The sequence below is a fragment of the Peromyscus californicus genome, unplaced genomic scaffold, assembly GCF_007827085.1.
Source record: "Peromyscus californicus insignis strain IS unplaced genomic scaffold, ASM782708v3 Scaffold_20__1_contigs__length_68692818, whole genome shotgun sequence".
In the NCBI taxonomy this organism is placed as follows: Eukaryota; Metazoa; Chordata; class Mammalia; order Rodentia; family Cricetidae; genus Peromyscus; species Peromyscus californicus.
Genome location: NW_026294503.1, coordinates 20,996,065 through 21,021,080, shown reverse-complemented (window position 1 = coordinate 21,021,080; position 25,016 = coordinate 20,996,065). Strand labels below are relative to the sequence as shown.

General features: G+C 41.6%; 1 protein-coding gene across 5 annotated transcripts in view; it reads left to right on the top strand.

The window, feature by feature from the left end:
• Enpp2 (ectonucleotide pyrophosphatase/phosphodiesterase 2) overlaps window positions 1-25,016 on the top strand; it is a 114,345-nt gene that overhangs the window by 27,098 nt on the left and 62,231 nt on the right. For 3 of the 5 annotated variants that reach the window (XM_052747818.1, XM_052747816.1, XM_052747817.1), the window contains exons 1-7: window positions 3,369-3,591; window positions 3,821-3,920; window positions 14,034-14,189; window positions 17,129-17,254; window positions 21,148-21,208; window positions 23,229-23,326; window positions 23,770-23,849. In XM_052747818.1, coding sequence (XP_052603778.1) covers window positions 3,559-3,591; window positions 3,821-3,920; window positions 14,034-14,189; window positions 17,129-17,254; window positions 21,148-21,208; window positions 23,229-23,326; window positions 23,770-23,849 — 654 coding nt within the window. In that variant the 5' untranslated portion in view covers window positions 3,369-3,558. Of the gene's footprint in view, window positions 1-3,367; window positions 3,592-3,820; window positions 3,921-14,033; window positions 14,190-17,128; window positions 17,255-21,147; window positions 21,209-23,228; window positions 23,327-23,769; window positions 23,850-25,016 lie in introns of those variants that run through there. The other 2 variants (XM_052747815.1, XM_052747819.1) reach the window with 2 other exon arrangements.

The window sequence follows — 25,016 nt, the reverse complement described above, 5'->3', positions numbered from 1 at the left end:
CAGGATTTAGACAAAATTTTGGTGAGTTCCTGACAGTTTCATAATTGGGAGAGAGAATGGCAAGTGTCGATCACCTAGTTTTCAAATCTCATTGGTCACCTCAAGCCTTATCCTGATCAGGGCTTGTGAACAAGGATCCATAGACTACTTTCATGAAAAGATAGACTGTGCCTTTATATAAATGCAACTGCTATATTGCAATCAAGCGACACACTGCAGCTTTGTATAAACAGCAGAGTAAATAAATCACTGCTCTGCAGCTCACAGCATCAAGATGATCCCCCTGCTGGAGCACCCCAGCTTGCTACAAAGAGATTGAAACTTAAAATCCAATGAACATTGGACACTATCACTAATAGATTAAAAATTACACTATGAGTTAGACCAAGTCATTCAACAAGTGGGGTATTGGTAGATTAAGTCACGGTCATTTATTTTAATGTTATTCGGATGTGGTCCTTGTATGGCTTGCATCAGAATGACTGATTGAGCCCTTCTTGTCTGTCCCCTAAAATCTCCCTTTCTTCTCTCTACCCCCTAGATCTAGTGGAGCAGAATCTCTGGGGGTAAGGCATAAATATCACATTTTAATATCTGCCCTCAGGGGATCCTTGTGGGTAATAGAGTTGGAAAACCAGAGTGATTTTTGAGGCTGAGATGGTTAAAAGATGTTTACAGTGTTAGGTTTTTCTCTGCCAGAGGGCAGTGTTCTCTGAAATATGGCTGGGTTAATAAACCACACTGGACGCTAAGTTTAAAAGCCCCCTTTCTGAACTCTTTGTGCTGTACTGAGTCAGCCAGGCACGGATGTCTTTTTACCAAAATCTTAAACACCACAGCAGGTGAACTTTCTTATGGAAGATTTTGTGCTGTAGTTCAGTTATTTCAGGTGATTTTTTTTTTTTTTTTTTACCTATTTTGTACACTACCGGGTGTTTGGGTTTCCTCTGTTTGAGATAATGAAGGGTAATTGTATTTTACTGTTGATTTGTTGCCAAAGTAGGGACTTTGACTACCCACCCCCGACACTTAATCTATAATGATTACCTTGTAGTGAAAATCTGCTTGCCTTGTGTCTTGCCCTTCAAGCCCTGTTGGGAGTGGAGACATAAGGACTGGTGGGGATTTCTGGCTGTCAGCCTGGTCCTGACTTCAATGAGACACCCTATCTCCAGGGAATAAAGGGCACAATAATAGAGCAGGATACTAAAAGCCCTCCTCTGGCCTCCACACATGGAGAGTACATGTACCCTCACATACATGTGCAATCTAAAACACAGCATAATTTGCTTAACTGTAGCTAGATGGTGTGTATATTTGTGTGTGTGTGTGTTTATGCAAGCATGTATGTTCTTATATATGTGCAGGGATGTGTGCATATGTGTATGTGCACATGTGTTTGTGTGTATATGCATGTGTTTGTGTGTATGTATGCATGCATATGTGTCATCGCGTATATGCATGTATATGCATATGTAGGTATGTGTGTGCCTATGTGTGTATGTATTAACAAGTCTGTGACACACAATGGCCAGGTGAAGATGCGGTTCTTTGGCAGAACTCTTAACAGTGTTAAGAGTTGACTTTTAACAGTGGCTGTTCTTGATCCCTTTGGATACGTGGGTAATCCAGTGCTGCACAGACTCACACATGGACGTGTATCAACTTGCTGTCACACTTTGTGGCCTCTTTCTCCTGCACAGCTAGTTTGCATGCCATGAAATAAAACAATAAAGTGAGAACTGATATTCGGTTTCTGAGCTGCAATCCCCCCCCCCCCCCCCCCCCCCCCCACACACACACAAGGAGAGCCTACAATGACCTAGAGATGGGTTTCTATAATCAAATGTCAGAGAAAGTCTCAAGTTGCCGGGATCTGGAGGCCTGGGGAGGCTAGAGGGAAAAAAAGGAGGCTGTTTTTCAGACCCTCTGGAGCATGCAGCCTACAATGAAATAACCGTGTGGACTTGATGATTTCCTTTCGGTTTACAGATTCTCCCACCGAACAGCAGGTTTGCATCTTGAGATTGAATATAAACGGAGCAACATCTTACACGGGTTAACATCTTTTAGAAGCCTTGCTAAATAATCAACTCCAGATCAGTTTAGCTTGGCATACAGACTAAAGCAAGAGGCTTGTAGATAAATTCATAGCCTGCCCCCTCTTCGAGAGCGCAAAGCTGAGAGGATCGAGAAGGACAGCTGAATGTCTGGCAGTGTCTTTTCTTCTCTTCAATGAGCTGTTTACTAAATTCTGGAGTTTATAATGAAACCCAGGCTTACCCTGCAATCCACGTAAACAAGCTCTTGGCTTTTGTGCTATCAGGTTTTTATGCGAGCAGAGCCATGGGGGCTCCTTGAGCAGTGGCTGCCTGGAAGGTTCCTGTTTGTTTACGTATGCACATATGTGCTCTGCAAGAATGATGGTCAAGGGGCCTGGCAGGGAAAAGTCCAAAACAACCCTTCCCTCATTTGAATCCTAAAAGCATATAACATGTAAACGGCTTTCCAATTTAGAGACTTCCAAATTTGGTGTGGTTGCCAAGTTGCTAACTTACTAAGGTTAGAAGCTTCAGCACACACACAACAACCTCACAGGACACAGCCTCTTCAAACTAGATGAGCATTTAACAGGAGTCCTTGCAGCCATTGACGTTTCCAAGCTAAATTCAAGGCTGCTCAAGCTTCCCCCTACTGTCTCTTACTCCCGCTTCTTACCCCCACCCCCTACCCCACAAACAAGCTAACCTTTGTCAGGGATGGGTAGAGACTGGAATGATGTTGTCTTTCCTCACACGAAGAAGAAGGACTTTATGCAGCTAAGCGGGCAGTCCCAGTATTTTGATAAAAGTTACTTCTGTCAAATTTAACAACATGGAGGGAGATAATGCTATCTCTTGTGTGAGTTGCAGTTTTGGAAGATTCCATTGGGAGAAGCTCCCAAGGAATCAGAAGTAGCTGAGGGTGTAGTTATATAGAGACAGGGTCATTCCAACTGCTAGAAAAATAAACAAATGGGAAGGACAGAGAGATTTATTTGGTTTACAGATTGTAATTTTTTTTTTCTTGTTAAAAAAAAAAAAAAGCCCTGAAGTTGTGGAATTGAAGACCTGGAATAATTACATAGCAAAAACTTCGAGCTGTTGGGAAGTTCCGGGCAGTTCTGTTTCATTTTTATCGGATAAAATACATTTGGTTTCTCTTTTGACAAACCATGTATTTGTGAGGAAAGAAACCGAACATGCACTGTTATTGGCCACGGCTACATAAGAAATCCCTCTGTTGCCAAAGGATACCACATGAAAGTGTCTGTGTGAGGGGAGGGGCCGGCCGGGGGGTGGGGCCAAGAAGGATGTTGCCTTAAGCTTCTTATGCCCAGAGTTGCAATTTGTGAACCAGCGGTGATGAAATCTAGCTCTGGACGAATCAGAGGCGCCTGTCAACTTCCCAGGTGGGATTGCTTGGAGTTAATAGACTGAACTCAGAGCCCCGAACGAACACAGTGCAGTCAGGGCACGCAGAGAACACCCTGCAGAGGCTTTCCAAGAATCCCTCGGCATGGCAAGAAAAGGCTCTTTCGGGTCATACCAGGTAGGCGGAGGATGCACCGACAAGCGAACAGCTCGGTCTTCCGAAATCACTTCCATTTGAATTTGATTTTTTTTTTTTTTTCTCTCTCCTTGTTCAAATCCAGACATCATCTGAGAATGCCTTTCGGAATCGGCAGGGCTGGGGTGGCTGTGCTCATCTGAACTGCTTCCATGAATTCTGAGTCCCGTTTAATCTAGCCGTGCTTGACGTGATCTCTTTATTCCCTTAGGTGATATCTTGGTTCACTTTTGCCATTGGCGTCAACATCTGCTTAGCATTCACAGCAAGCAGGATCAAGAGGGCAGAATGGGATGAAGGACCTCCCACAGGTAAGAGGGGGCAGTTATTAGCAGCGTTTCTGATTCTTTCACAGTACAGTGCACCTAGGCAATCCACGTCAGCACCTTCAGACATTCATTTTTCAGATGACCTTGAAGGACAATTAATTTAGTCTATAATTTAGCTGTAAAGTGTGCTCTTTTGTTTTATTTTATTTGATATGTATGAATATTTTGTATGCATGCCTATGCATATCCTCTGGAACTGGAGTTATGGACAGTTGTGAGCCGCCATGAGGGTGCTGGGAATTGAACCTGGGTCCCCTAGAGGAACAGCCAGTGCTCTTAACCACTGAGCCATCTCTCCAGCCCCCAGGTGTGTTATTGTAATCAGAAAACTGGACTGTCACTTCTTAATAACTGACTTTACATTTTTGCACCCTGAAATTTATGAATATTGAAAAAGAACAAGAACCTTTGTTCATAAATAAAGCCAGGCTGACTGCAGAGAGAACAGGTAACTGTTTAATGATGGAGAGGGATGAGGCTGACAAGCTCCGTGTGATACAGAGGGGTGACACAGAGGGATGCTGCCATAAGCTGTAAAGTACATTATTTGCTACCAGAAAGTTATGTCCTAGGAGTGAGAAGAAAGGAAGGTGTTTTGTTTTTTTTAAATGAAATTTTAGAAATTCAGAACTTTGGGACTAAGATTTACTGAGAATAAGGGAACCCTCAACGTGAGCTCTTTAGAGTCTCAAGAGCAGATCTGCATTCCGTGTTTTCTTCTGAAATGAGGCAAGGTGAGTTTTCGGAGCCTGCCTGACTTAACTGACGCCGCAGCCGCCGGAGTGAAAGGGGCTCCTTTGCAGCGCACCAAGCCGAGTGGGGCTTCATAAAGGAACGCTCGTGCCGGCCGAGGGGGCTCTGCCGACCTGCTCTGAGGCAAGGACTTGGTTAATTTCCTGGAAATTGGAGCTGCTGATGATTTCAGAATTAAAAATTGCATTGGAAATGACAGGCACTCTAGGGGGCAATGTTTGCTTCCTTTTCCTGACATCACAGGATGTCTTCTGTCTTCCTGGGAATTTTGTGTTCCTCTGCACTTCTTGGTTGGAGCAGCATGAAGCACCACTTGACTTTACACCACCATAAATGGGTATTATTAAACAAGGGATGATGGGATAGTGAATCTCCCACACGGCAAGCAAGTTACTTGAACTAGGCTTGGGAAGGTTGAAGGAAGAGTAGGAAACGCGGGTGAGTGAGCTGAGGTGAGGCATAGTTTGAAGGAAGGAGGAGAAAACAGATCTTAAGACATTGTGGCCCCAGGGAGCCCAAATGGACAAAACTTCATTGTGTTTCGTTGGAGACGGAGGAGAGGGGGTCACTGGGCCAGAAGAGAATGCTGTTTTTATTGGAGGCAAATGCTGTCTTCAAAGCCCTCTTTTTCACTCCCGCTAAGGCTGATTGTGACTAACAGACAGGGCCCTTGGTGTGGGCATGTGGCTCTGACAGCCCACTGCCGGGTCTTTCCAAGGAGCCTAAAAGGAACCTTTTTCCTGCTTCCCTTAAATGATATCGACAGGAATAAATGCTGTTTCTTTAATGAGTGCATTATTTTCAAACTTGACTTTTTTGGGAACTGGATCATGAAGGTCCCAGCCTGGTACCCTGGGTCCATATTAGTAAGTGCTATGGTCACAGGCAAGTCACTTATAAAATTTCAGCCCTCAGCAGTGAGGATCAGCTTAGAAGGTTTCTATTTTTTATTACAAAAAAATCTCCAATTATCTCCATCCTGTTTCTTCCCCCTCTTAAGTGTGTGAGATCTCTACCAGAAAACTCAAAAAGTATAGATTAAATGTACTACCCCCTGAAAACTTTACTTGTATAATAAACTATGTCCATATGCCATAGGAAATAGATACGAGAATGAATGTGTCAATATTACTTCTGGGAAACTAGTCCAGTCTATAGTATAACTCATCAATTAGATAGCATTAAATATACTACAGAATACTTACGTCTTGAATTGTTTGATATAATCATTATCTTAAGCCTTCATGGTATCTAGTGATAGATAGTTCACTTATGCCTACCTACCTATATGAAGTGTAGTCTTAGGACGCTGTACAATTTACACTCGAGTTTCAGGGTTTAGATATTCTTCTGTGGTTTTTATTCTTAAACTTCTCTCTGATGCAGCTTACCTGCTGTCTATGCACTGGGGTTTATTTCTGCTTAAATAGAAAAAAAGCAAAGGTGCCTTTTAGAAAGTGGGGGGAAACGTAGTGTAGACGTTCATATCTCTTTAAACGCTGACTACATTAGGAAGGGGGGTTTCTCCTAAATAACAAGTGATAGGCTGTTCTGACTACTAGCACAATTTTGGCATCAGAAAACATTGGGGAATTTTTCCTACATCTATTAAAATAAGAGTTGAGAGAAAGCACCCCAACTTTTTTTAAACAGCACTCTCAAGCTCCCAAGAAATCCTGCAAACTCACTGTCACCAGGTGTCTCTCCAACAGGAAGAAGACAAAGAGGTTTTTTTTCAAGGCATTCAGCTTCTGGTTTAGTCCTGGTAGCTCCTTGGGGCTGCCGGGTAACAACAGAGAATGTTTTGTATGCATGAATACTCACACTGCTGCACTGTGAACTGAGGTGTCTGCTCCAAGGCTGTGACCATGCAAAGAAACTTATAATTAACTAACTAGCACACTTGGTAGCTGGATTGATTGTTAGGAAGGACCTGGTCATCTATTAGGAGCAGAGGGATATAAGGGTTCTCCCAGGTCCTGAGATGTGTAGGAAATGTCAAAAGACCAAAGTGACTTACAAAGCACAGGAAAGGGACACCAAGGTAAATGGGTGGCAGACGTCAAATTTCAAAGGAAATTTAAGTGCAGTTTAGTTGGATATCTTTGTTTCAAACATCTGACGTGGTCACTCCATTCGTCTTTGAGATGAAGAGAAAGCGTATGTGCCAGCAGTGGTCTGCATACTGTGGTGCATGTGGATGTGGTGTGTCTGGAGTCGTGGAGGAATCTGCATTACAGAAGTACCCAGGGAGACATGGGTACTCTTTGAACTAGAAGCAAAGTGACTTTGGTATGACAAAATGGGATTTGTGAGCTTGTGAATACTTGGCTAATAAACATCTGATAACTCAGGCCAATTTATCATCATTTTTATTGGTTGGAAAGGAGTGATTAAAAACACATGAGTGATGGATTTTTTGAGTACATATGAAATGAAAAGCATAACTAATAATTTTAGGAGAAAATAGAAAATCTTACTAGGGATGAGAAGGCTCATGTTCTTTGATAATTTTAGAACTCTCACTGTGCAGTTGAGAGCAATTTAAATAACAGCCCAGCAGAATGTAGGAAGATATAAAATGATGGTCAGTTGTCACTCCGTGAGGAAAGTGGTCAGATAGGGTATAGTGCTCAGTGTGGCTTCATGTTAGACTGAACATAGAAACTGGGGAGTTTGAATCAATGGGATGAAATCATCTGACTTAGAATTCAGGGATGTCATAGACTTTGCAGTTTTCTGTTGAGTGGGGCTCAGTGTAGTGATTTTTCCATGTACTTATATATAGCAGAGAACTCTCTGTGTTTATATATCTGAAATTTCAGTGTGCTTTGTTCAACATAGATTTTTTTCTTTTTGGTTTTTTTCCTCGATATTTCTTTTATTGAAAATAGATGGTTTTTAAATACAGTATATTCCAATTAGGGTCCCCCCCCCCCTCCCCGCCAACTCCTCTTAGATCCTCCCTGCATCCCCTCCCATCTGAATCCACACTTCTTCTGTCTCAGAAAACAAACAGGCAGCTAAAGAAGAAGAATAAAAATAAGAGAAGACAAACCAACCACCAAACAAACCAGAATAGGGCAAAACAAACATTCAAACAGGAAGAAAAGAGCCAAAGAAAAGCACAAGAAACACATACAGACACAGACACACAGACACAGACAGACATACAGACAGACAGATAGACAGGCAGACAAACACACACACACACACACACACACACACACACACACACACACACACACACACACACGGATCCCATAAAAACCCATGATTTTAAAAACTGATAAAAAAAACCAACCAATCTTTCAAAATTGTGACTAGGAAAGAACACTCAAAATCTGGAGCCTGCATATAAAATCTGAAAACTCCTTAGTCAATCAAAAGTAGAGTATAGCACGGAACGGTTCTAATCCCAGTAGTTGGGAGACTGAGACAGGAAGGTTGCAAGTTTGAGGCTATTTGGGGCTACAGTGAGAGGCCCTGTGTGAATCAATCAAATTAAACAAAGGATCTGCCTTTGTTAGTCAAATAAATAATGTGGCTGTGCTAAGATGATCTGAAATTTTAACTGAGCAGCTGCTTCCTGACATGAGAGTCACTTACTTGATTTTTTAATCAGAAGAAGAAAAGTTTTGAAAGCAAAATGACATAAGATGAATGAGCATAATGTGTGTCAGAAAAGGTGTGTGGCGAAGCTTTTACGTTCTCTTTAGTTGTAAGGCCAGTGTCTACACTTGCAGTTGATGGAGATGGCAGCGTCTAATTGGAAGTGATGACATGTTCTTGTTTGCTAGAAGATTGGCTGCGTAGCTCTAGGCGATTCATTACATTGAGTACTATTGAAATGGCCTAGAGCAGTGGTGCTCAACCTTCCTTTAATACGGTTCTTCATAGTGGGGGGATGATCCCACAACCATCTAATTATTTACGTTGGTACTTTATAACTGTAATTTTGCTACTGTTATGAATTGTAATATAAATACTTTTGAAGATAGAGGTTTGCCAAAGGGGTCACAACCCACTGGTTCAGAATCACTGGTCTGGAGGTTAACCTTAAATATTAAAAGTTTCCATCTAAATGACACAGAATTCTGCTTTCTTGTAGTTTGTGAGGTCTTTCTACATACGAACATACTGTGTGTATAGACATAGTGTTTTCAGAGTACAGATGTTTGAAAACTTGCCAGGTGGATCAGTTTATCCATTTCTGCCTGTCTGTCTCCATCTTCCCTACCTCTCTATCCCCCCTCCCCCTCCCCTATGGAATCTGGCCTGGTAGTTCTAAAGAGAAGAGAGAACAGTGGCTGTTTCTAGAAAGTTCGATATTTAGGAAGCAGTGAAAACTGACACACGGGTCTGCGAATAAACCGATGGTGCTTGCTGGCGAAGGGATGATACCAAAGCACCCAGAGAACATGGGGGGAGGGGCAGCTCAGTCAAGAAGGGATGATCCAGAAGAGGTGGATGACGGCATTCCAGGCTCTAGCCGAGCGGCACCCTGAATGCCCACCACATGTTCCAAGCCTTGGCTGGCAGATTACACTTGGGACAGGACAGCAGACCCAAGGGAACTGGTTCTGTTTTCATGCTTTTGAGAGAAGAAGCCGGCATACGATCAGCCCACAGGCCGTTTCAGGGCTGTGTTTTCCGCAGACAACCTGCACTGAGCACCAAGGAGAACAGGAGGGATAGATAGGGGACAACGTGTAACCCTGCCAGTGGGACCAACCTAGTAGTAGAAACTTAAGTCCATCTATCTTGAGGCTAGGCTGAAGTCCTTGAAACTTTAAACATCACCTCTCCTATTGACCATCTTCCAGATTTGAATTTTCTACTTAGCTGGGAGATTTAGAGAGAAATATGATTGAGAGTATAGGATGGAGTCAGTTTTGGTAACAGCCCTTGTCCATCAGTTAGACTCTTCCCAGTTGTCCAATTCAATTGTCAATAGTTCATGGTTTTTATACATCTGCAGAATAAATGATACCAAAGGCTTATAGCTTTAACTCTCGCCCTCCCTCTCTCCCCCTTTCCCTCCCTCCCCCTCCCCCTCTCCCTCCCTCTCCACCTCTGTGTATACAGTGAAATGAAATGTCCTTGAAAAGGGGTTTTATTTAACTAATTTAAAGTAATCATGCCTGTTCTTATCTGAATTACAGATTTGAAAGGAAGAAATTGTAATTTACATTTGCATTTTGTTAAACCATGAAATTATACTTCGGTGAGAAGGAGCACACAGCATGGGCGCTGTTGCAGATTATAATTGTGTGATATCCATTTTAACATTCAAGGTTCCTCAGAATCATCTTATATAGACCTGTAAACGTTTGCTTTTTAAAATTAGAGAACAGACTTCATCTCTGACGTGAAATAGCATCATTTGAAGATGCAGATTAAAGGCAGCTTATAATTTCAATGTCACAGGAGTCCTGGCAAACGCCTCCATCACACCCTCTTCTTCTCACTTGTGAATGCTTGTCACTGGCTTGCTCTTTCATCTTTCATATTCTGTGATTTTTATGGCTTTCTCAGTAACGATGGAAATTTGGGGATGGCAGCAATTCATTGCCATGTCGCTTTCCTCCTCTCAATGAGTTACGGAACTGAAGCGCCCATGCTTCTCTTCTGTTGAGATCAAATAAAGAAAGGTTTACATTGCAAAACTCTGGCACGTTATTGAAGACCCTTTCCATATTTGATATTAGATCAATTCTAATAAAAAGATAAGTCTTCAAAAGGTCTATGGCTAGTGAGATGCCTCAGCGGGGGAAGGTGCTTGCTACTTGAGCCCAGATGACCGACGTTCATGGACCTCATGTAAAGGTGCAAGGAAAGAACCAATTCCACAAAGTTTTCATCTGACTTCCACGTGTGTGCCATAGCATGTGCACCTACACACATGCACGTTATCCACATGGATAAGAAAATAATAAATAAAACTCCCCCCAAACAAAACAAAACAAATCGATCCTTAGGTTGGATGTAGGAGAAGAACAAAGACCTTGGGCATTTTTTTGTTTTAAAGCTAGTGTGCAGAGGGTGACTTGTAGAATGAACAGGACTACGCTTGTTCTGGCAGCAGGGAGAAGGGATGGAGTAGACCTTGGAAAGGCCAAGTGAATTTTCAATTCAAGCACTATTTTGTTTTTATTGATAGACTGATTGATTTTATTTTTTTTTGAGACAGGGTCTCACTATGTAGCTCTGGCTGTCCTGGAATTCAGTATGTAGACCAGGCTGGCCTTGAACTCACAGAGATCTACTGCCTCTGCCTCCTGAGTGGTGGGATCAAAAGCATTTGCTACCATGTCTGGCTCTCTTTTTGTCTTTAAAGCTAGAACATTTCAAGTTCCTTGGGATCATTGGATGAGAAAGTCTCTTTTATGACTCAGATGATCTTTTCATTTTTCTTCCTGATGTTGTTAGTTTGATTTGCCACTGTCATCTGAGAATGAACTTCGGCCCATTTCCCCTGATTCACACGGGAACTCACTCCTAACGGAAGCTGCTGGTAGCCTGACCCTGCCCAACTTTTCTGAGATGTATCTCTGCAGTAGAGATGCAACTTTCACAGCTGTCTTAGTGGACATCTTGGCAAGCAGGTCCATAGCTGAGAAGGCAAGCTGTTGAGTGGGGTGCAGTCCTCTCCAAAGATGGCAAGGGGAAAATTGAGAGAATGGCTGTGGTCAAAAGAAATGTTTACAAAATCACCTTGTGAGGACGGGCAAAGAATGACCACTACCCAGCTTAGGAAGTGTACAGGCATTTTAAAGTAAAGAAAGATCTAGGGAAGAGATTTCGATGAGGGATACAAACACGGAGCATAGACAGTATTACTGGCTGGGACCCCACAAAGAGGGCACGACAGGATGAACAATGCCTTCAGACTTCTTCTCATTACCTTGGCTATTAGAATAGCTGGGCGCATTTACAGACACCGCTCATGGGAGTGATTACTACTTTGAATTTATTAGGCAGCTGTTGGAATGATTCTATCCAAGCACTACCCTTCAACAAAGAACATTCAATTACAAGTTTTTCACTCTTTTCCCTTTTGCTGTGGGATTTTTTCCCCCCTCTAGTTTTCCTTCTTGCGTGCCATAGTTTCTTATGGCTCAGCATGTACTACTGATAGGCTGGCCAAAATCAACAGAAAAATGTGGTTTGTGGAGCAGAGGTAAGACACTGCGTTACAAACAGACATGATTTTCTAAACTGAATTGATGTGGTTCCTTTTTATTTCAACATCCCGGAATGAACTGTGAGAAAGCATTTCACATCTCACGGTCTAGTGGATCTGTTTGCTTCAGCTCAACTGATCTGATGCCATAAAGTCTAGGATTGGGTGATTCTGACTCTGAAGGGGACAGTTGACTAAGGGATGAACTACATACTCAGATAAACGGCATCAGTGCACTCAGAATGATCATTTAATATCTCTTCTCTTGCATCTTGCTTTTTCTTGATTTTAAAAATGATATATATGTATTACAAAAATGGTAATTTTCTAAATACAGAAGTTACAAAAAGCATGTCATAAATAATATTTGCCAAGAGCTGTTACATATATTGTGATATATATTTCATCTCCCTACAAGCATGGAAAATAGAAGACAATGAATAAAACGGCCAGACAATTATCTGTGAATTTATAAAATGTTGCAAATTTCAAACTAGGAGATGTTTTGTTTTGTTTTTGAAATGCTATTTTTAAACAACAAACTCATGTATTTAGCTTTATTTCTGGACCTCATCCACAGTATTGATGAATGTATTTCTTAGTACCAACCTCAATTATTTACCTTCAGAATATACTTTTCTATCTTGTCACTGAATTGCTTTTTCCTTTGGATACCTTATCTATCTGTCTATCTATCTATCTATCTATCTATCTATCTATCTATCTATCTATCTATCTATCTATCTATCTATCATCTATTGAGGCAGTGTTTCTCTGTGTAGCTCTGGCTGTCCTGAAACTTGCTTTGTAGACCTCAAACTCAGAGATCCACCTACCTCTGCCCCCGAAAACGCTGGGACTAAAGCTGTGTGCCACCACTACCCAGTTTCAGTTAGCTTTTTCTATCCTCTCAACTCTCTAGAATTCTGGATATTTTTCTTTGTGAGTATATTGAATATTTTGGTTTAGGATGAATTAGGATTTTTATGGTATTAATATTTTTTAATCTTTAAAATTGTATGCCTATGATTTAACTAAAGTTTTCTAGAATTGTCTTCTTCATAAAGCTTTAGTATATTCTTTAGAAAAGGATTTCATTTTTAATTGTGTGTGTGTGTGTGTGTGTGTGTGTGTGTGTATGTGTGTGCGTGTGTGTGTATACAAATGAGTGCAGTGCCCATGGAGGCCAGAGATGAAATCAGATTCCCTGGCGCTGGAGTTATAGTTAGTTATGAGCTACCCAATATGGATACTGGAAACCAAACTTAAGTCCTCTGTAAGAGCAGTATGTGCTCTTAATCATTGAATCATTTCTTCATATGTATTATTGAATTCATATCTTGATTTTTCATTTAGATGCTATTATGGGTAGACCTTCTAGTTAATTTTCAATCATATGTTACCCACATACGATGAATTTGTCCAATTTTCATCTTATCACATTCTTTCATTTATTAAACTTTGGTTAATTTTTGAGATTTTTAGATTATATCACATGCAAACAATGATACAGGATTTGTTTTGGCCATGTGGCATTTGTGTTCCAATAACACTAGATTGACACGGCTTTTATGGTGAGAAGAGATTGCAAAAGTGCTCTGCTCTTATCATATGTGTTCAGACTGTTTTTAGACCACTCCCACTCAAATTTCCTTCCAGTGTTGTTGGTGGTGACAACTTTACACCCAGAATCTTGCTACGCAACCCAGACTGGCCTTGAATCTTCTTTTCTTTCCTTAGTGCTTGATCATGCTCAGCTAGCAGGATGGGTTTTAAAAATAGGAAATGAACTCTTATTTCAATAGAGGCACCAGCCATTTCATAGGCATAGTCCTAATCAAAATCAGGAGCAGAGCCAGCATTTGTTACTCTGTTTCTATTTGGTATCCTGGTATGCATATCACATGGGTTGTTTCATTCCGTACTCATTACAATCTAGAATTACTTTTATGAACCTCTCGCTTTACAAATAAGGAAACCATGGTTTATGTAAGTTGGGCAACATGCATGAGGTACCCAGGTAGCAGGCGCTGCAGACAGGCTTCTCCTCCAGAGTCTGATGGCATTTCCACACCAATTGCTTCCAAATGCCACTCCTTCACTGGTGACATGACCACTCCCTAAGCTGTTGTCTTTGCCTGTTGTTCGAACGGCAGTGTTATCTGACTCTCCGTGGACCAACACCTCTGGATCCTGCAAGGGTAGATGCTTTGAACTTCAAGAGGTTGGACCTCCCGACTGTCGGTGTGACAACTTATGCAAGAGCTACAGCAGCTGCTGCCATGACTTTGATGAGCTCTGTTTGAAAACAGGTATGTGACTTCTGGATGCCTCTCCCCTCCAGGAGACGGCTTAGTGGCTCCTAGCTGTTAACGCACCTCTGCTTTGGCCTACGCACAGAGTGGAATAAGTTTGTTTCCTGAATGACTGATGGTTGTATGAAGAATGTACTCTGTATGAATAACTTGGCTCAGCCCAGCCAAAGACGGCACTTTCCAATGGCAGGCACTGTAGATTGGTTTTTAAAAGCATTTTGAGGCCAGGCCTTTGTCCATCTCTCTCAGTTCCATCTCTTCCTGACCACCTCAAACTCACTACTAGGGTATGTGGGCCACCACTGGGCACATTTTTAAAGTACTAGGTTTAAAACTTTAATTCCCTGATTTCTGTGCAAATGGAATCGGCATGGGGTCTTGTGCTCTGGGGCAGCAATGAAATCATCTTCTAAAGTTTTCCTGATTTTATTTATCCTGTAGTAGAATGGTCATTAGAACATATGAGCTATTGGATGAATGCACACAAGCCAAGGAAAAAGTATTCTTGGGGACTTTTGTCATCATACTTACTCTGTTTTCAAAGCCCAGTGTTTTTAGATAGGACTTTGGAGTATCTTGCCTGTTCACGGCCATGCCTCTGCCCCTGGGCAAAAACCTCATTCAACCTACCTAAGAAAAGTGGCAAGGACCCCACTTTGAACACTGGAGACAGATTTCTTAGCTCCCCTGACAAATTGTTGCTTCCATGCATGCGTGGTATTTTGGAAACCCCAGTTTACCATTGCTATGTGTCTGATCTTTTTTTTATGATATTATTGGAAATGATACATTATTGCTTTTACTTAGACCTTAGTTTCTAATTTATTTGAAAATCAACATAAACTCCCTTACTAATTAGGACCTATTTCTCCCGCAGTCTGCAAACTATAGGGGTTTCATTAGGTTATTTTTGCATAATGCATTTTCAAAGTGTTCAGATATGTTTTTGTTGTGCATTTCCTGTGGAACTTTTACCAGGTTCTTCAGCTATGACTTCGTAAGCTTAAGAGCTGAGGCTCTTGTAAATTGAGTGCATGGGTAGAACAGATGTCCCACAGATCTCTTTTACTCTAAGACATAATTGCAAGCTAGCAATCTGTCTGCTTAGCATCAGATTTTAGAACATTCTATGTTTCTGCCGTACTTTGAGTGTCTTGCCCCTGATGAGTTACGTCAACCTTCCAACATTCTCGTCTTAAAACTCCCTGCACCTCTGATACTAGCTTCATTCTCTTTTAGTAGCTCACGCCTTCCTTCCTAGTTTAACACAGACGATAGCAACGTTTTGTAAAACACTTTATTCTCCCGTGTCTAAAGTCAACATGTTTTGAATGTGGAAGAATCAAATGTCAAATAACAATAAGAAGCTGAAAGGAGACAAGTTTTTTGAGGTTCTGCTACAGGAAGCAAGCTTAAGATTTCTGTATAAACTCTCCCCGGTTTTTTCTCTCTCTGTTTAGTTTGTCTGGATATTTATGTATAATTATGTGTGTATGTATATACAATCACGTGGGAGGCAGAATCTATATCTATAAGGCTTTTAAAACACTATCTTTTCAAATGGCAGCATAATGCTCCATCAAACAGCTGGAACACCATCCACTGACTGTTCCACCTCTGTCTATTCAACTACCTAAGGGCTCCTCTTGGTAGAATGTCATGAAGGAGCAGCCTTGCTTTAGAGCAGTGGTTCACAACCTTCCTAATGCTGTGACCCTTTAATACAGTTCCTCATGGTGTGGTGACCCTCAACTACAAATTATTTTCATTGCTACTTCATAACTGTAATGATGCTACTGTTATGAATCGTAGTGTAAATATCTGTGTTTTCTGATGGTCTCAGGCAACCACTGTGAAAGGGTCATTCATCCTCCAAAGGGGTCATGGCCCACAGGTTGAGAACGGCTGGTTTAGTGGCCCATTGCTTCTTTCTGCTGACTGCACATCTTGAAAGATGGAGGCCTGAAGTATTCAAGTGTATTTTGGTTCAGAGACATTTTCCTTGAACATTCCCTCAGTAGCTCTACTACAGTCTCCTTCACGCCTTCCCATGGCTAAATGATAGTGCCTGTTGGTTACCTCATGGATCTTTCTCTCTTGGATGTGAGCTCCAGGAAGACAGAGCTCTTGTCATTTGCTCTTCACTAAACCCTCAGCACCCAGAGTATGGAAAACAACGAGACAGTCAGATCATGGGAAAAATTAAATACCTGGATTCACCATAAAAGCTCCTTATGTTACAGTCCTCATTTTCAAGAATCATAGTTCATTTCCAATACTGTTCTAAGGACATTTAATAAGTATTCAATGAACAGCTAGAATGTGCCAGTTAATTTCATAGTCTTATATCTGAAGTGAAATATAATAGTGAAATATGTTTTTTTTTTAAACTTTCCATAAGACTTGTAGTTTATTGGCCAAAAAAATTAATTAAAAATATGACAATAGCACTGGGATTAAAATGAAAAGGTTACTTTTTTGAATGTTTCTTTGAAGAATTGAATCCTGAGCTATCACTCAGGCAGGACTGTAGCCCATTTAGTGACCTCCTTAGAAGCAGGGAGCTTCATTATGCAGCCTGCCACATTTTGGTCAGTTAGGATTTTGAGGGCATTAATGCTTCCTTATACTCTTTCTCTTTTTGTGGTACTTAGGGCAGTTCTGGAGGGGTGGGAATTCTTTGGCTTTCTGGGTTTTGTTTTTCTATGAGAGCTCAGTTGTGCTGTGAGTTTGCCCTCTGCTTTGAAAAATGAGAAATTCATCCTATCTGTCAGTTCTCCAAATGTCTCCTCGGCCTCTGGCTGACTCAAGTTTCACAAACAGATTAAATGATGTGGGCTTCTGGCTCTTTGTGTTGGAACCTCTTGTAAGCAGCTGTGGCCTCTTTCATTGGGTTTGTGTGCAGCAGTGAGAGTGTTTCGCTGTGATGATTTCAGCTCGTGGCTGGGAGTGCACCAAAGACAGATGTGGAGAAGTACGAAATGAGGAGAATGCCTGTCACTGCTCAGAAGACTGCCTGTCCAGGGGAGACTGCTGTACCAACTACCAAGTGGTCTGCAAAGGTACATGCTTTTAGACAACCTTGAGAGATTAAACACGGGGCACGCCCCAAGATATCTTGAATTGTTTGGGTATAACGTCTAACGTGTGGGGGTTGGAGGTGGGAAAGAATTGCATTTTTTTGATATACTTATTTGATGTGTATGAGTGTTTTGCCTGCATGGATATAGACACACCATGTGTGTGCAGTGCCTGTGGATATCAGAAGGGGGTGTCAGATTGTCTGGAACTGGAGTTATGGATGGTTATAAGCCACCATGTAGGTGCTGGGAAGTAAACTTGAGTCCTTTGAAAGAGCAACAAGTGTTCTTAACCACTGAGCCTTCTCTCCAGCCTCAGAATTATAATTTTATGTGTATGAGTGTTTTGCCTGCATGCATGCATGTCTGTGAGCCACATGCATGCATGTCTGTGAGCCACATGCATGCCTGGTTACCATGGAGGCCGGCAGAGGGTGTCAGATCCCTTAGACCTGGAGTGATGGATGGTTGTAAGTTACCATGTAGATGCTAGAAATTGAACCCTGGTCCTCTGGAAAAACAGTAGGTGCTCTTAACCATCGAGCAGCCTCTCAGGTTCCCAAGACATGTATTTTTAAAATAAATTTTACAGAATTTGTTCTTTGATAACTTTCATGTATTGTAGATAGTGCTTTCTATTTACCGTAGTCCTTCACCTATTTTTACCTCCCTGCTACGCCCATTCTCCCCTTCCCTATAAGTATGTTTCCCACATTTATGACATTTTGTTTTAAGTTCCATGGAATGTAACCATGTCCAGTTATGTGTGGCCTTAGGTTTAACTGCCTCCTCCCTAGAATTCAGCAGCAGCCAGTGGGTCACAGCAGTTCCCTCTTAGGCTGATGCTTAGCTGCTGGCAGCCTCATTCTTGTGCAGGTCCATTGCAGGCATCTGCAGCCGCCGTCGGGGTATGAGCGCACTGGCTATGCCATGCTCAGCAGATAGCATTTTACAGCTCCTCTCCCTGTCCTTACGCGCTTATATTCTTTCCATGCTTCTTCCACAGTATTCCTTGAGCCTGAGAGCGGGTTGTACAAATGTCCTCTTTAGGACTGAGCATTTTACTAGGAAGACCCATGTTAACTGTGGGCAGGTCCATTCCCTAGGCAGGGGCTCCGGGACTGTATACCACGGAGCTGAGCACTAGCAGGCAGTTTTGGCTCTGCTCTTTCTAATTGTGAACAAGGTTAAGACGGGCTGCTTCAAATCCCTGTTGCCTTACTTCCCTCTTCCATGGTGGACTGCCCCTGGATGCATGAGCTGAAATAAACCCTTTCTCCTTGGAGTTGCTATTTGCAGAGTGTTTTATCACAGCGACAGGAAAAGAGACTCTGTGGCAAAGGGTAAATCACAGAGTCCCTTGAAACATCGGAGCATGACTTTTGTTCTCAGTGGATGTAAGCTGTTTGCCAAGGCCCTAAGCAGCAGCTTAGGGCAGGAGGTGCTTGCTGGTGGAGGTAATAAAGAATCAACAGATTTAGTTACACCCAAAGCCTTATTTTATAATATGTATGTGCATGTGTGTTGATGGTAGACTATGATGTTTTTATGATCTTAATGGCCAGTGGCGTACAGAATACATTACGGCTCCATATATCAAGACATTTAAGGAAGCATGACAGCCACTTAGAGATGTTTAAACAAGAAAACACGATTTTTAAAAAAAAATCTCTCTAGGTTACATCACCTCTTATCTCCTAAATTAAGACCTTTTCCTCTCTGGCACAGAAAGTTTATGAAGCGTTTCTGTTAAATGACTTCAGGGAAGGGCTAGTTAGGCAGATAGCATGTGCAAGACCCTGGATTAAATCCCTACTTAAGAAAAAAAAGGAAGCGATTTCATGAAAGGAGGAAGTCGTTTCTGTGAGGTGTAAGTGGCTCTGGAGACCTTCCTTTACTGCTATTGCTTTGTGAAGCTTTCTCTAACCGTTATGCTCTTATTTTGAAGCATGACATTCATCAAGAATTTATTTCTCCTTTCCTTTTAATCTTTATGTAGTAAGTATAACAGGAAGACATCAAGGCTATTAAGAGAAGGAAGGGGAAAAAAACAAGGAGAAAGGTCTTTGGATCCCATCAGTCACTGAATCATGACAGGTTAAGGCCATTTTTGGTAGTTTGAATTCTGATTTCAATACTGTAGTGAGCTTCACGTGGCTGCCCTGAGCTACTCATGCTTCGTAAAGATAATTCAGCTTCCTTACTAGCCTATATGGTCATCCAATAGCCAGATGGTTCTGGGCCATGGGAGACTTCCAAGTGTTCTATATATGGGAGGAAATTCTGTAAGATATTGGTCGCAAGTTTTACATCAGTTCAAGACAAGTAATTTTTGTCTATCTTAGAGAAACTTAAGGTAAATGCTTATTGACAATTCTTTTTTCAAAGAATGCCGACTTTATATCTCTTGTGTTGCTAGGCCTTTTTATGGATGAGATAGCTCACAGTTTAGAGGCTTAAAGTCCCCGATTGGAAAGTCCCATCCATCTGTTTGACCCTTGATGATGACTTTTGGTCTACATTGTAACAGGGCAGATTCTACCACAATGAAGGTGTTTCATTCTTTTTTTTGTTTTGTTTTGTTTTTCATTTTTCTTTATTAAGTAATTTTCTACTCATTCTACACACCACCCCCAGCCCTCTCTCCCAAGCCACCCCACATCCCCACATCTCCCAAATCGAGGTCTCCCATGGGGAGTCAGCAGAGCCCGGCACACTGACCCTAGGCAGGTCCAAGCCCCTTCCCACTGCACCAAGGCTGTGCAAGGCATCACACCACAGGCACCAGATTCCCAAAAGCCTGTCCATGCACCAGGGATGGATCCCAATCCTGCCTGTGTGCCTCGCAAATAGTTCGAGCCAAACAACCAGAAGACGTTTCATTCTTGTGGGAACTAATGAAGTCCTAAGATACATGCATTCATCTCTTGTGAGAATGGTCCTCCCACAACCTAGTTTCCTTCCATGGGCTCCACCTCTTAAAGGCTCTACGGCTTCAACATTGAAACACTGGAGATGGATACTGTAGCTTGTGAACTCCTGGGGTATAAACCAGAGCAGAAGCCTAATTAAATAACTCTGGGCTGAGGAAATGATGGTTCAGTGAAAGGATGAGGATCTGAATTCAGGTCCCCAGAATTCGTGTAAGAAGCTAGGCAAGGTGGTAGATGAAGACAGCAAGATTCTGGGGGCTCATTGGCCAGCAAGTCTAGCCAATCCGTGAACTTCAGGTTCATTGAGAGATCTTGTCTCAGAAAAGCATATGGATAGTGACAGAAAAAGAGATCTGACATAGACCTGTGGCCTCCACACATGTAGGACTTACATTCTCAGATCTTGATGCAAGGTAAGAATGAAATACAGCTTGGATTTTTCATTTATTCAGTACTATACACATTCTCGTTGGAAAAAAAATCTCTTGCAATTTTCCATGTTATCCTTGTATATTATTATAACAACATAAACCTTTTCTCTATCTGAAGGGAAGTTGTGTCATGCTTTCTATGGCTTTGAAATCTTTAGTGGCCATGGAGGGAGAGAATGTTCCATCTAATGACCAAACAGTTTATTTTTGGAGGGAAACAAACATGAAATCTTGTCCACTGACGCCACTTTTTTTTTAAAATCTACAAACCAGTTAGGCTCTGAAAGCTGAAATAAACACCACTTGAGGTTATTAAATCTTAGCTTTCCCACCATGTATGGGTGTACTTTAAAAGCCAGAGCAGACACTAGACTTTATTTCAGAATTTCTTTTTAGATGGTGTCCCAGAAACAAGTACCAAACAGGACACAGATTCTGGCATTGTGCTTCTCCCCTCTGGATGGTGTCTATAAATAGACTTCACAATAAATGTCCCCATTTTTCCTTGTAGGAGAGTCACACTGGGTAGATGATGACTGTGAAGAAATAAAAGTTCCCGAATGCCCTGCAGGGTGAGTGCATTTTGTCTTATGGATATTATGAACTATTATTCCACATTCCTTGATAAACCATCATGAAGAATAGATGGGTAAATGGCTACAAATGTTTTAAGATGGACATCCACTTCAACACATAAACTTGTATGCGTTCTTATAAATAGACTGCCAGTCAAGCTAACTTGAAGCTTTAAAAAGTAAAACAAAACACATTTGTGTATTATTAGTGTGTGTGTGTGTGTGGGGTGTGTGTGTGTGTGTGTGTGTGTGTGTGTGTGTGCATGTGTGCGCAGGATGTATATGTAAGTGCTCGTGCCAAAGCGCGTGGAGGTCAGAGAACAACTTTGTGGAGTCGATTCTCTCCTCTGTCTTTACATGACTTCCGGAGATCAACTCAGATCAGCAGGCGGCTGCTGAGCCATGTCGCCAGTCGAAGCTTGAAGCTTTGATGTTCTTTTTTCCTGCATCCTTCTCCGGTCGCTGCTGTGCACCCTGGAGTCTTGGCGTCTGCTGTGGTCCACCGACGTGCATCTGCTGACCACTAACGGATGCGTTTCCTCCAGGGCTTCCCTGCTTGCTCTCCTACTGGGCCTCCCCCTGAGTATTTTCCCTTGAGTTCTGATTTTGCCTTGGTGAATGTGTGAAGGAGGGGAAAGGAAGGAGATTTCTAGAACTTCTAAAAGCTGTCATCCAAGAAGGTTCCCCCTACCAGATTCGGTAGAAGTGCTCTATGCTGACAAAGGGGTGTCTTGCTGGGGGACAGTCAAACTCAGTGACACCTAACAGCTCAAGTGTGACCAAAATTGGGCACTTATGCCTTCCAGGAAACTGTGTAGACTTCATGGGTCTTTACAATGCTTGGCAGAAAATACGTTTTCAACAAATGTGTTTTCATAATTTATATAGTCTTTAAATATCTATATGTATGTATGTATATATGTATTACAGTCTGGGATGCAGAATTTAAGTGTTTAGTTATCTTTATTTTTCCTTCCTTAAAAAAAACTTAATTAGGCATAAAAGGAAAGAAAAATAAAGACATCTAAACACTTTGGATATGTGGAATGGGATGAAACAATTTCTGACTGTTTTATACATGGCCCCCTTAAAATGTCTTACTTGTTACACGGCTTCTCATAGACACAAGCTAAGAGTTGCTCAGTTAACTTCAAATTATTAGAAAGAATTCTGCACATAGATCAGAATTCTGCTATGACTGACTAACCACACCCTTAGGATAATACTGTACCATTTCATCCATTCTTGACCTGGATTAGTGAGTCCTTGCCTGATAGAGACTTTTAAAATCCTTTATAATTTAAATCATCTTGGAAACAATTTTATAATAAACTGAAGGAATTTTTATGATGCCTAGGTCTAGTGGAAAGAGTGTTATTGTTGTTAATTTTACATCACTCATGTAGTCAGTAGTTCACTAATATATCTGATGAGTATTTATTGACACCAGACATTGGTGGCACAAGACTGTAATCCACTGAGGCTAAGGCAGGACGATTGCGAGCTTGAAGCCAGCCTAGTCTACATAGCAAGTTCTGGGTCATTGTGAAACTCTAGAGGGGAAGCCTATTAACAGATGACTATAATAAGATACACAATAATGTATATATAAATGCAAAGGAGGTGTGTCTTAATATCATGAAAGAATATGGAGGCATGGGCAACTAATCATAGAAAAGGCAACTTTGAGCTGAGTTTTAAAGAATGGATAAGAACTTTCCAGGTTCCAACTGGGAGACAATCCATAATAAATACATAATACGTAATACATACAGATATTCAACTGTGGTATAAGGTCCTTGTTTACAAGGTAGGAAACAACAGTAGAGTCAGCTTTCTCTTGGCCATGGTGACTTTGCCAATTTATCTCTGAATTCAGTTGCCTCAAATGTTGTGTGGTTGGGAGTCCAGGCTTGGCCACATTCCTCCCTTCTTGGGTCTCTCTGGTATTGATGGGTCTCACTGTGGAATGTGTGCGGCAGTAGTTTCCCTGAGATTTCCTGTGTTACCGTTTAAGGTTTGTCCGCCCTCCGCTCATCATCTTCTCTGTGGATGGGTTCCGCGCATCGTACATGAAGAAAGGCAGCAAAGTCATGCCCAACATTGAGAAACTACGTAAGTCACTTCTCTACTACATGTTCTCATCTGTCTTCCAGGATAGTCATCGCTCTGCTGTGGACTTCTAGAGCCATGGAGCCACTGTCCTTCCTTCCTTCCTTCCTTCCTTCCTTCCTTCCTTCCTCCCTCCCTCCCTCCCTCCTTCCTTCCTTCCTTCCTTCCTTCCCTCCCTCCCTCCCTCCCTCCCTCCCTCCCTCCTTCCTTCCTTCCTTCCTTCTTCCCCCTCCTTCCCTCCCTCCTTCCTTCCCTCCTTCTCTCCCTCCCTCGCTCCCTCCCTTCCTTCCTTCCTTCCTTCTTTCTTCTTCTTCCTTTAAATAAATTTCATTACTGGAAATACAAAAGGAAGAGTAATGTGTTTTTCACAGTTGAGGAAATGAATTTTCTACACAAAGTGGTTCTGGGTGGTTTTTTTGTCCTGATAACGCATTTTCTACTTCCAGGTTCCTGTGGCACACATGCTCCCTACATGAGGCCTGTGTACCCCACAAAAACCTTCCCTAACCTGTACACTTTGGCCACTGTAAGTATTTGTTCTCAAGTAATGAATAATCAAAGGTCGGATTTAACCCTGGAATGACTTGAAGCGAAGTTTATTTTTTTTTAAATATAGAATATACTTTAATTTTTAAAAAGATTTATTTTTTTTAAATATATTATTTGGGAATTTCATACAGCCTATTTTTATTGTATTCTTTCCTGTCCCCTGACTCTTCCTAGATCATGCCCATTCCCTATTCCCCCAACTTCATGTTCTTTCTCTCTCTTAAAGAAAACAAAAACAGAAACAAAGAAAAAAGTTACTTAAAAATGTAAGGTCTGACTGGTATCAGCTAAATCTACCTATTTATTTGGCGAGTGCATGTATATGTGTGTGTTTGTGTGTGTCCATGGGCATGCATGTGTTTTTTAGAGAGAGAGAGAGTGTGTGTGTGTGTGTGTGTGTGTGTGTGTGTGTGTGTGTGTGTGCGCGTGCGCGCTCACATATGTGGAAGTCAGGGAACAACTTTGGAGAATCAGTTTTATCCTCGGATCTCTGAGTTGGAGGCCAGCCTGGTCTGCAGGTGAGTTCCAGGACAGCCAGGGCTACATAGAGAAACTCTGTCTTGCAAAAACAAAAACAAAACCAAAGCAAAAAGATGGAAAACTCTGTTTGTTGAGTGTGGTGTCACATACCTTTAATCCCAGGCAGAGGCAGACGGATCTCTGTGAGTTTCAGGTCAGCCTGGTCTACAAAGTGAATTCCAGGACAGCCTGGGCTGTTACACAGAAAAACTCTGTCTTGAAAAATCAAAACCAAAAAAATAAAAAAACAAAACAAAAACCAACCAATCAACCAACCAACCAACCAACCAACCAACCAACAAAAAAACCCAAAACCATATTGTTCAGTATTCAAAGAAAATCAGTTTCCCTCCATTTGCCTCCATTGTTGACAGGAAGTGACACTCACAGCTTTGTGGGTAACCAAATTGTGTTTTGAAATTAAAATTGAAGCCTTTTCAAGTGCTGTTCTTGCCAAACTTCCCATTCAACTCTCAACTTCAGGGGTGTCTATCAGTTATTTTCTGAATTTTCAAATAAGAATGTTGATTTCAGAAGGGCTTCTATGTTTCAATTTTCAAATATTCCAAATGCTACCCAATTTTCTTGTTTTAAGTACAATTTTCCATTAATTATTATTGTTTTA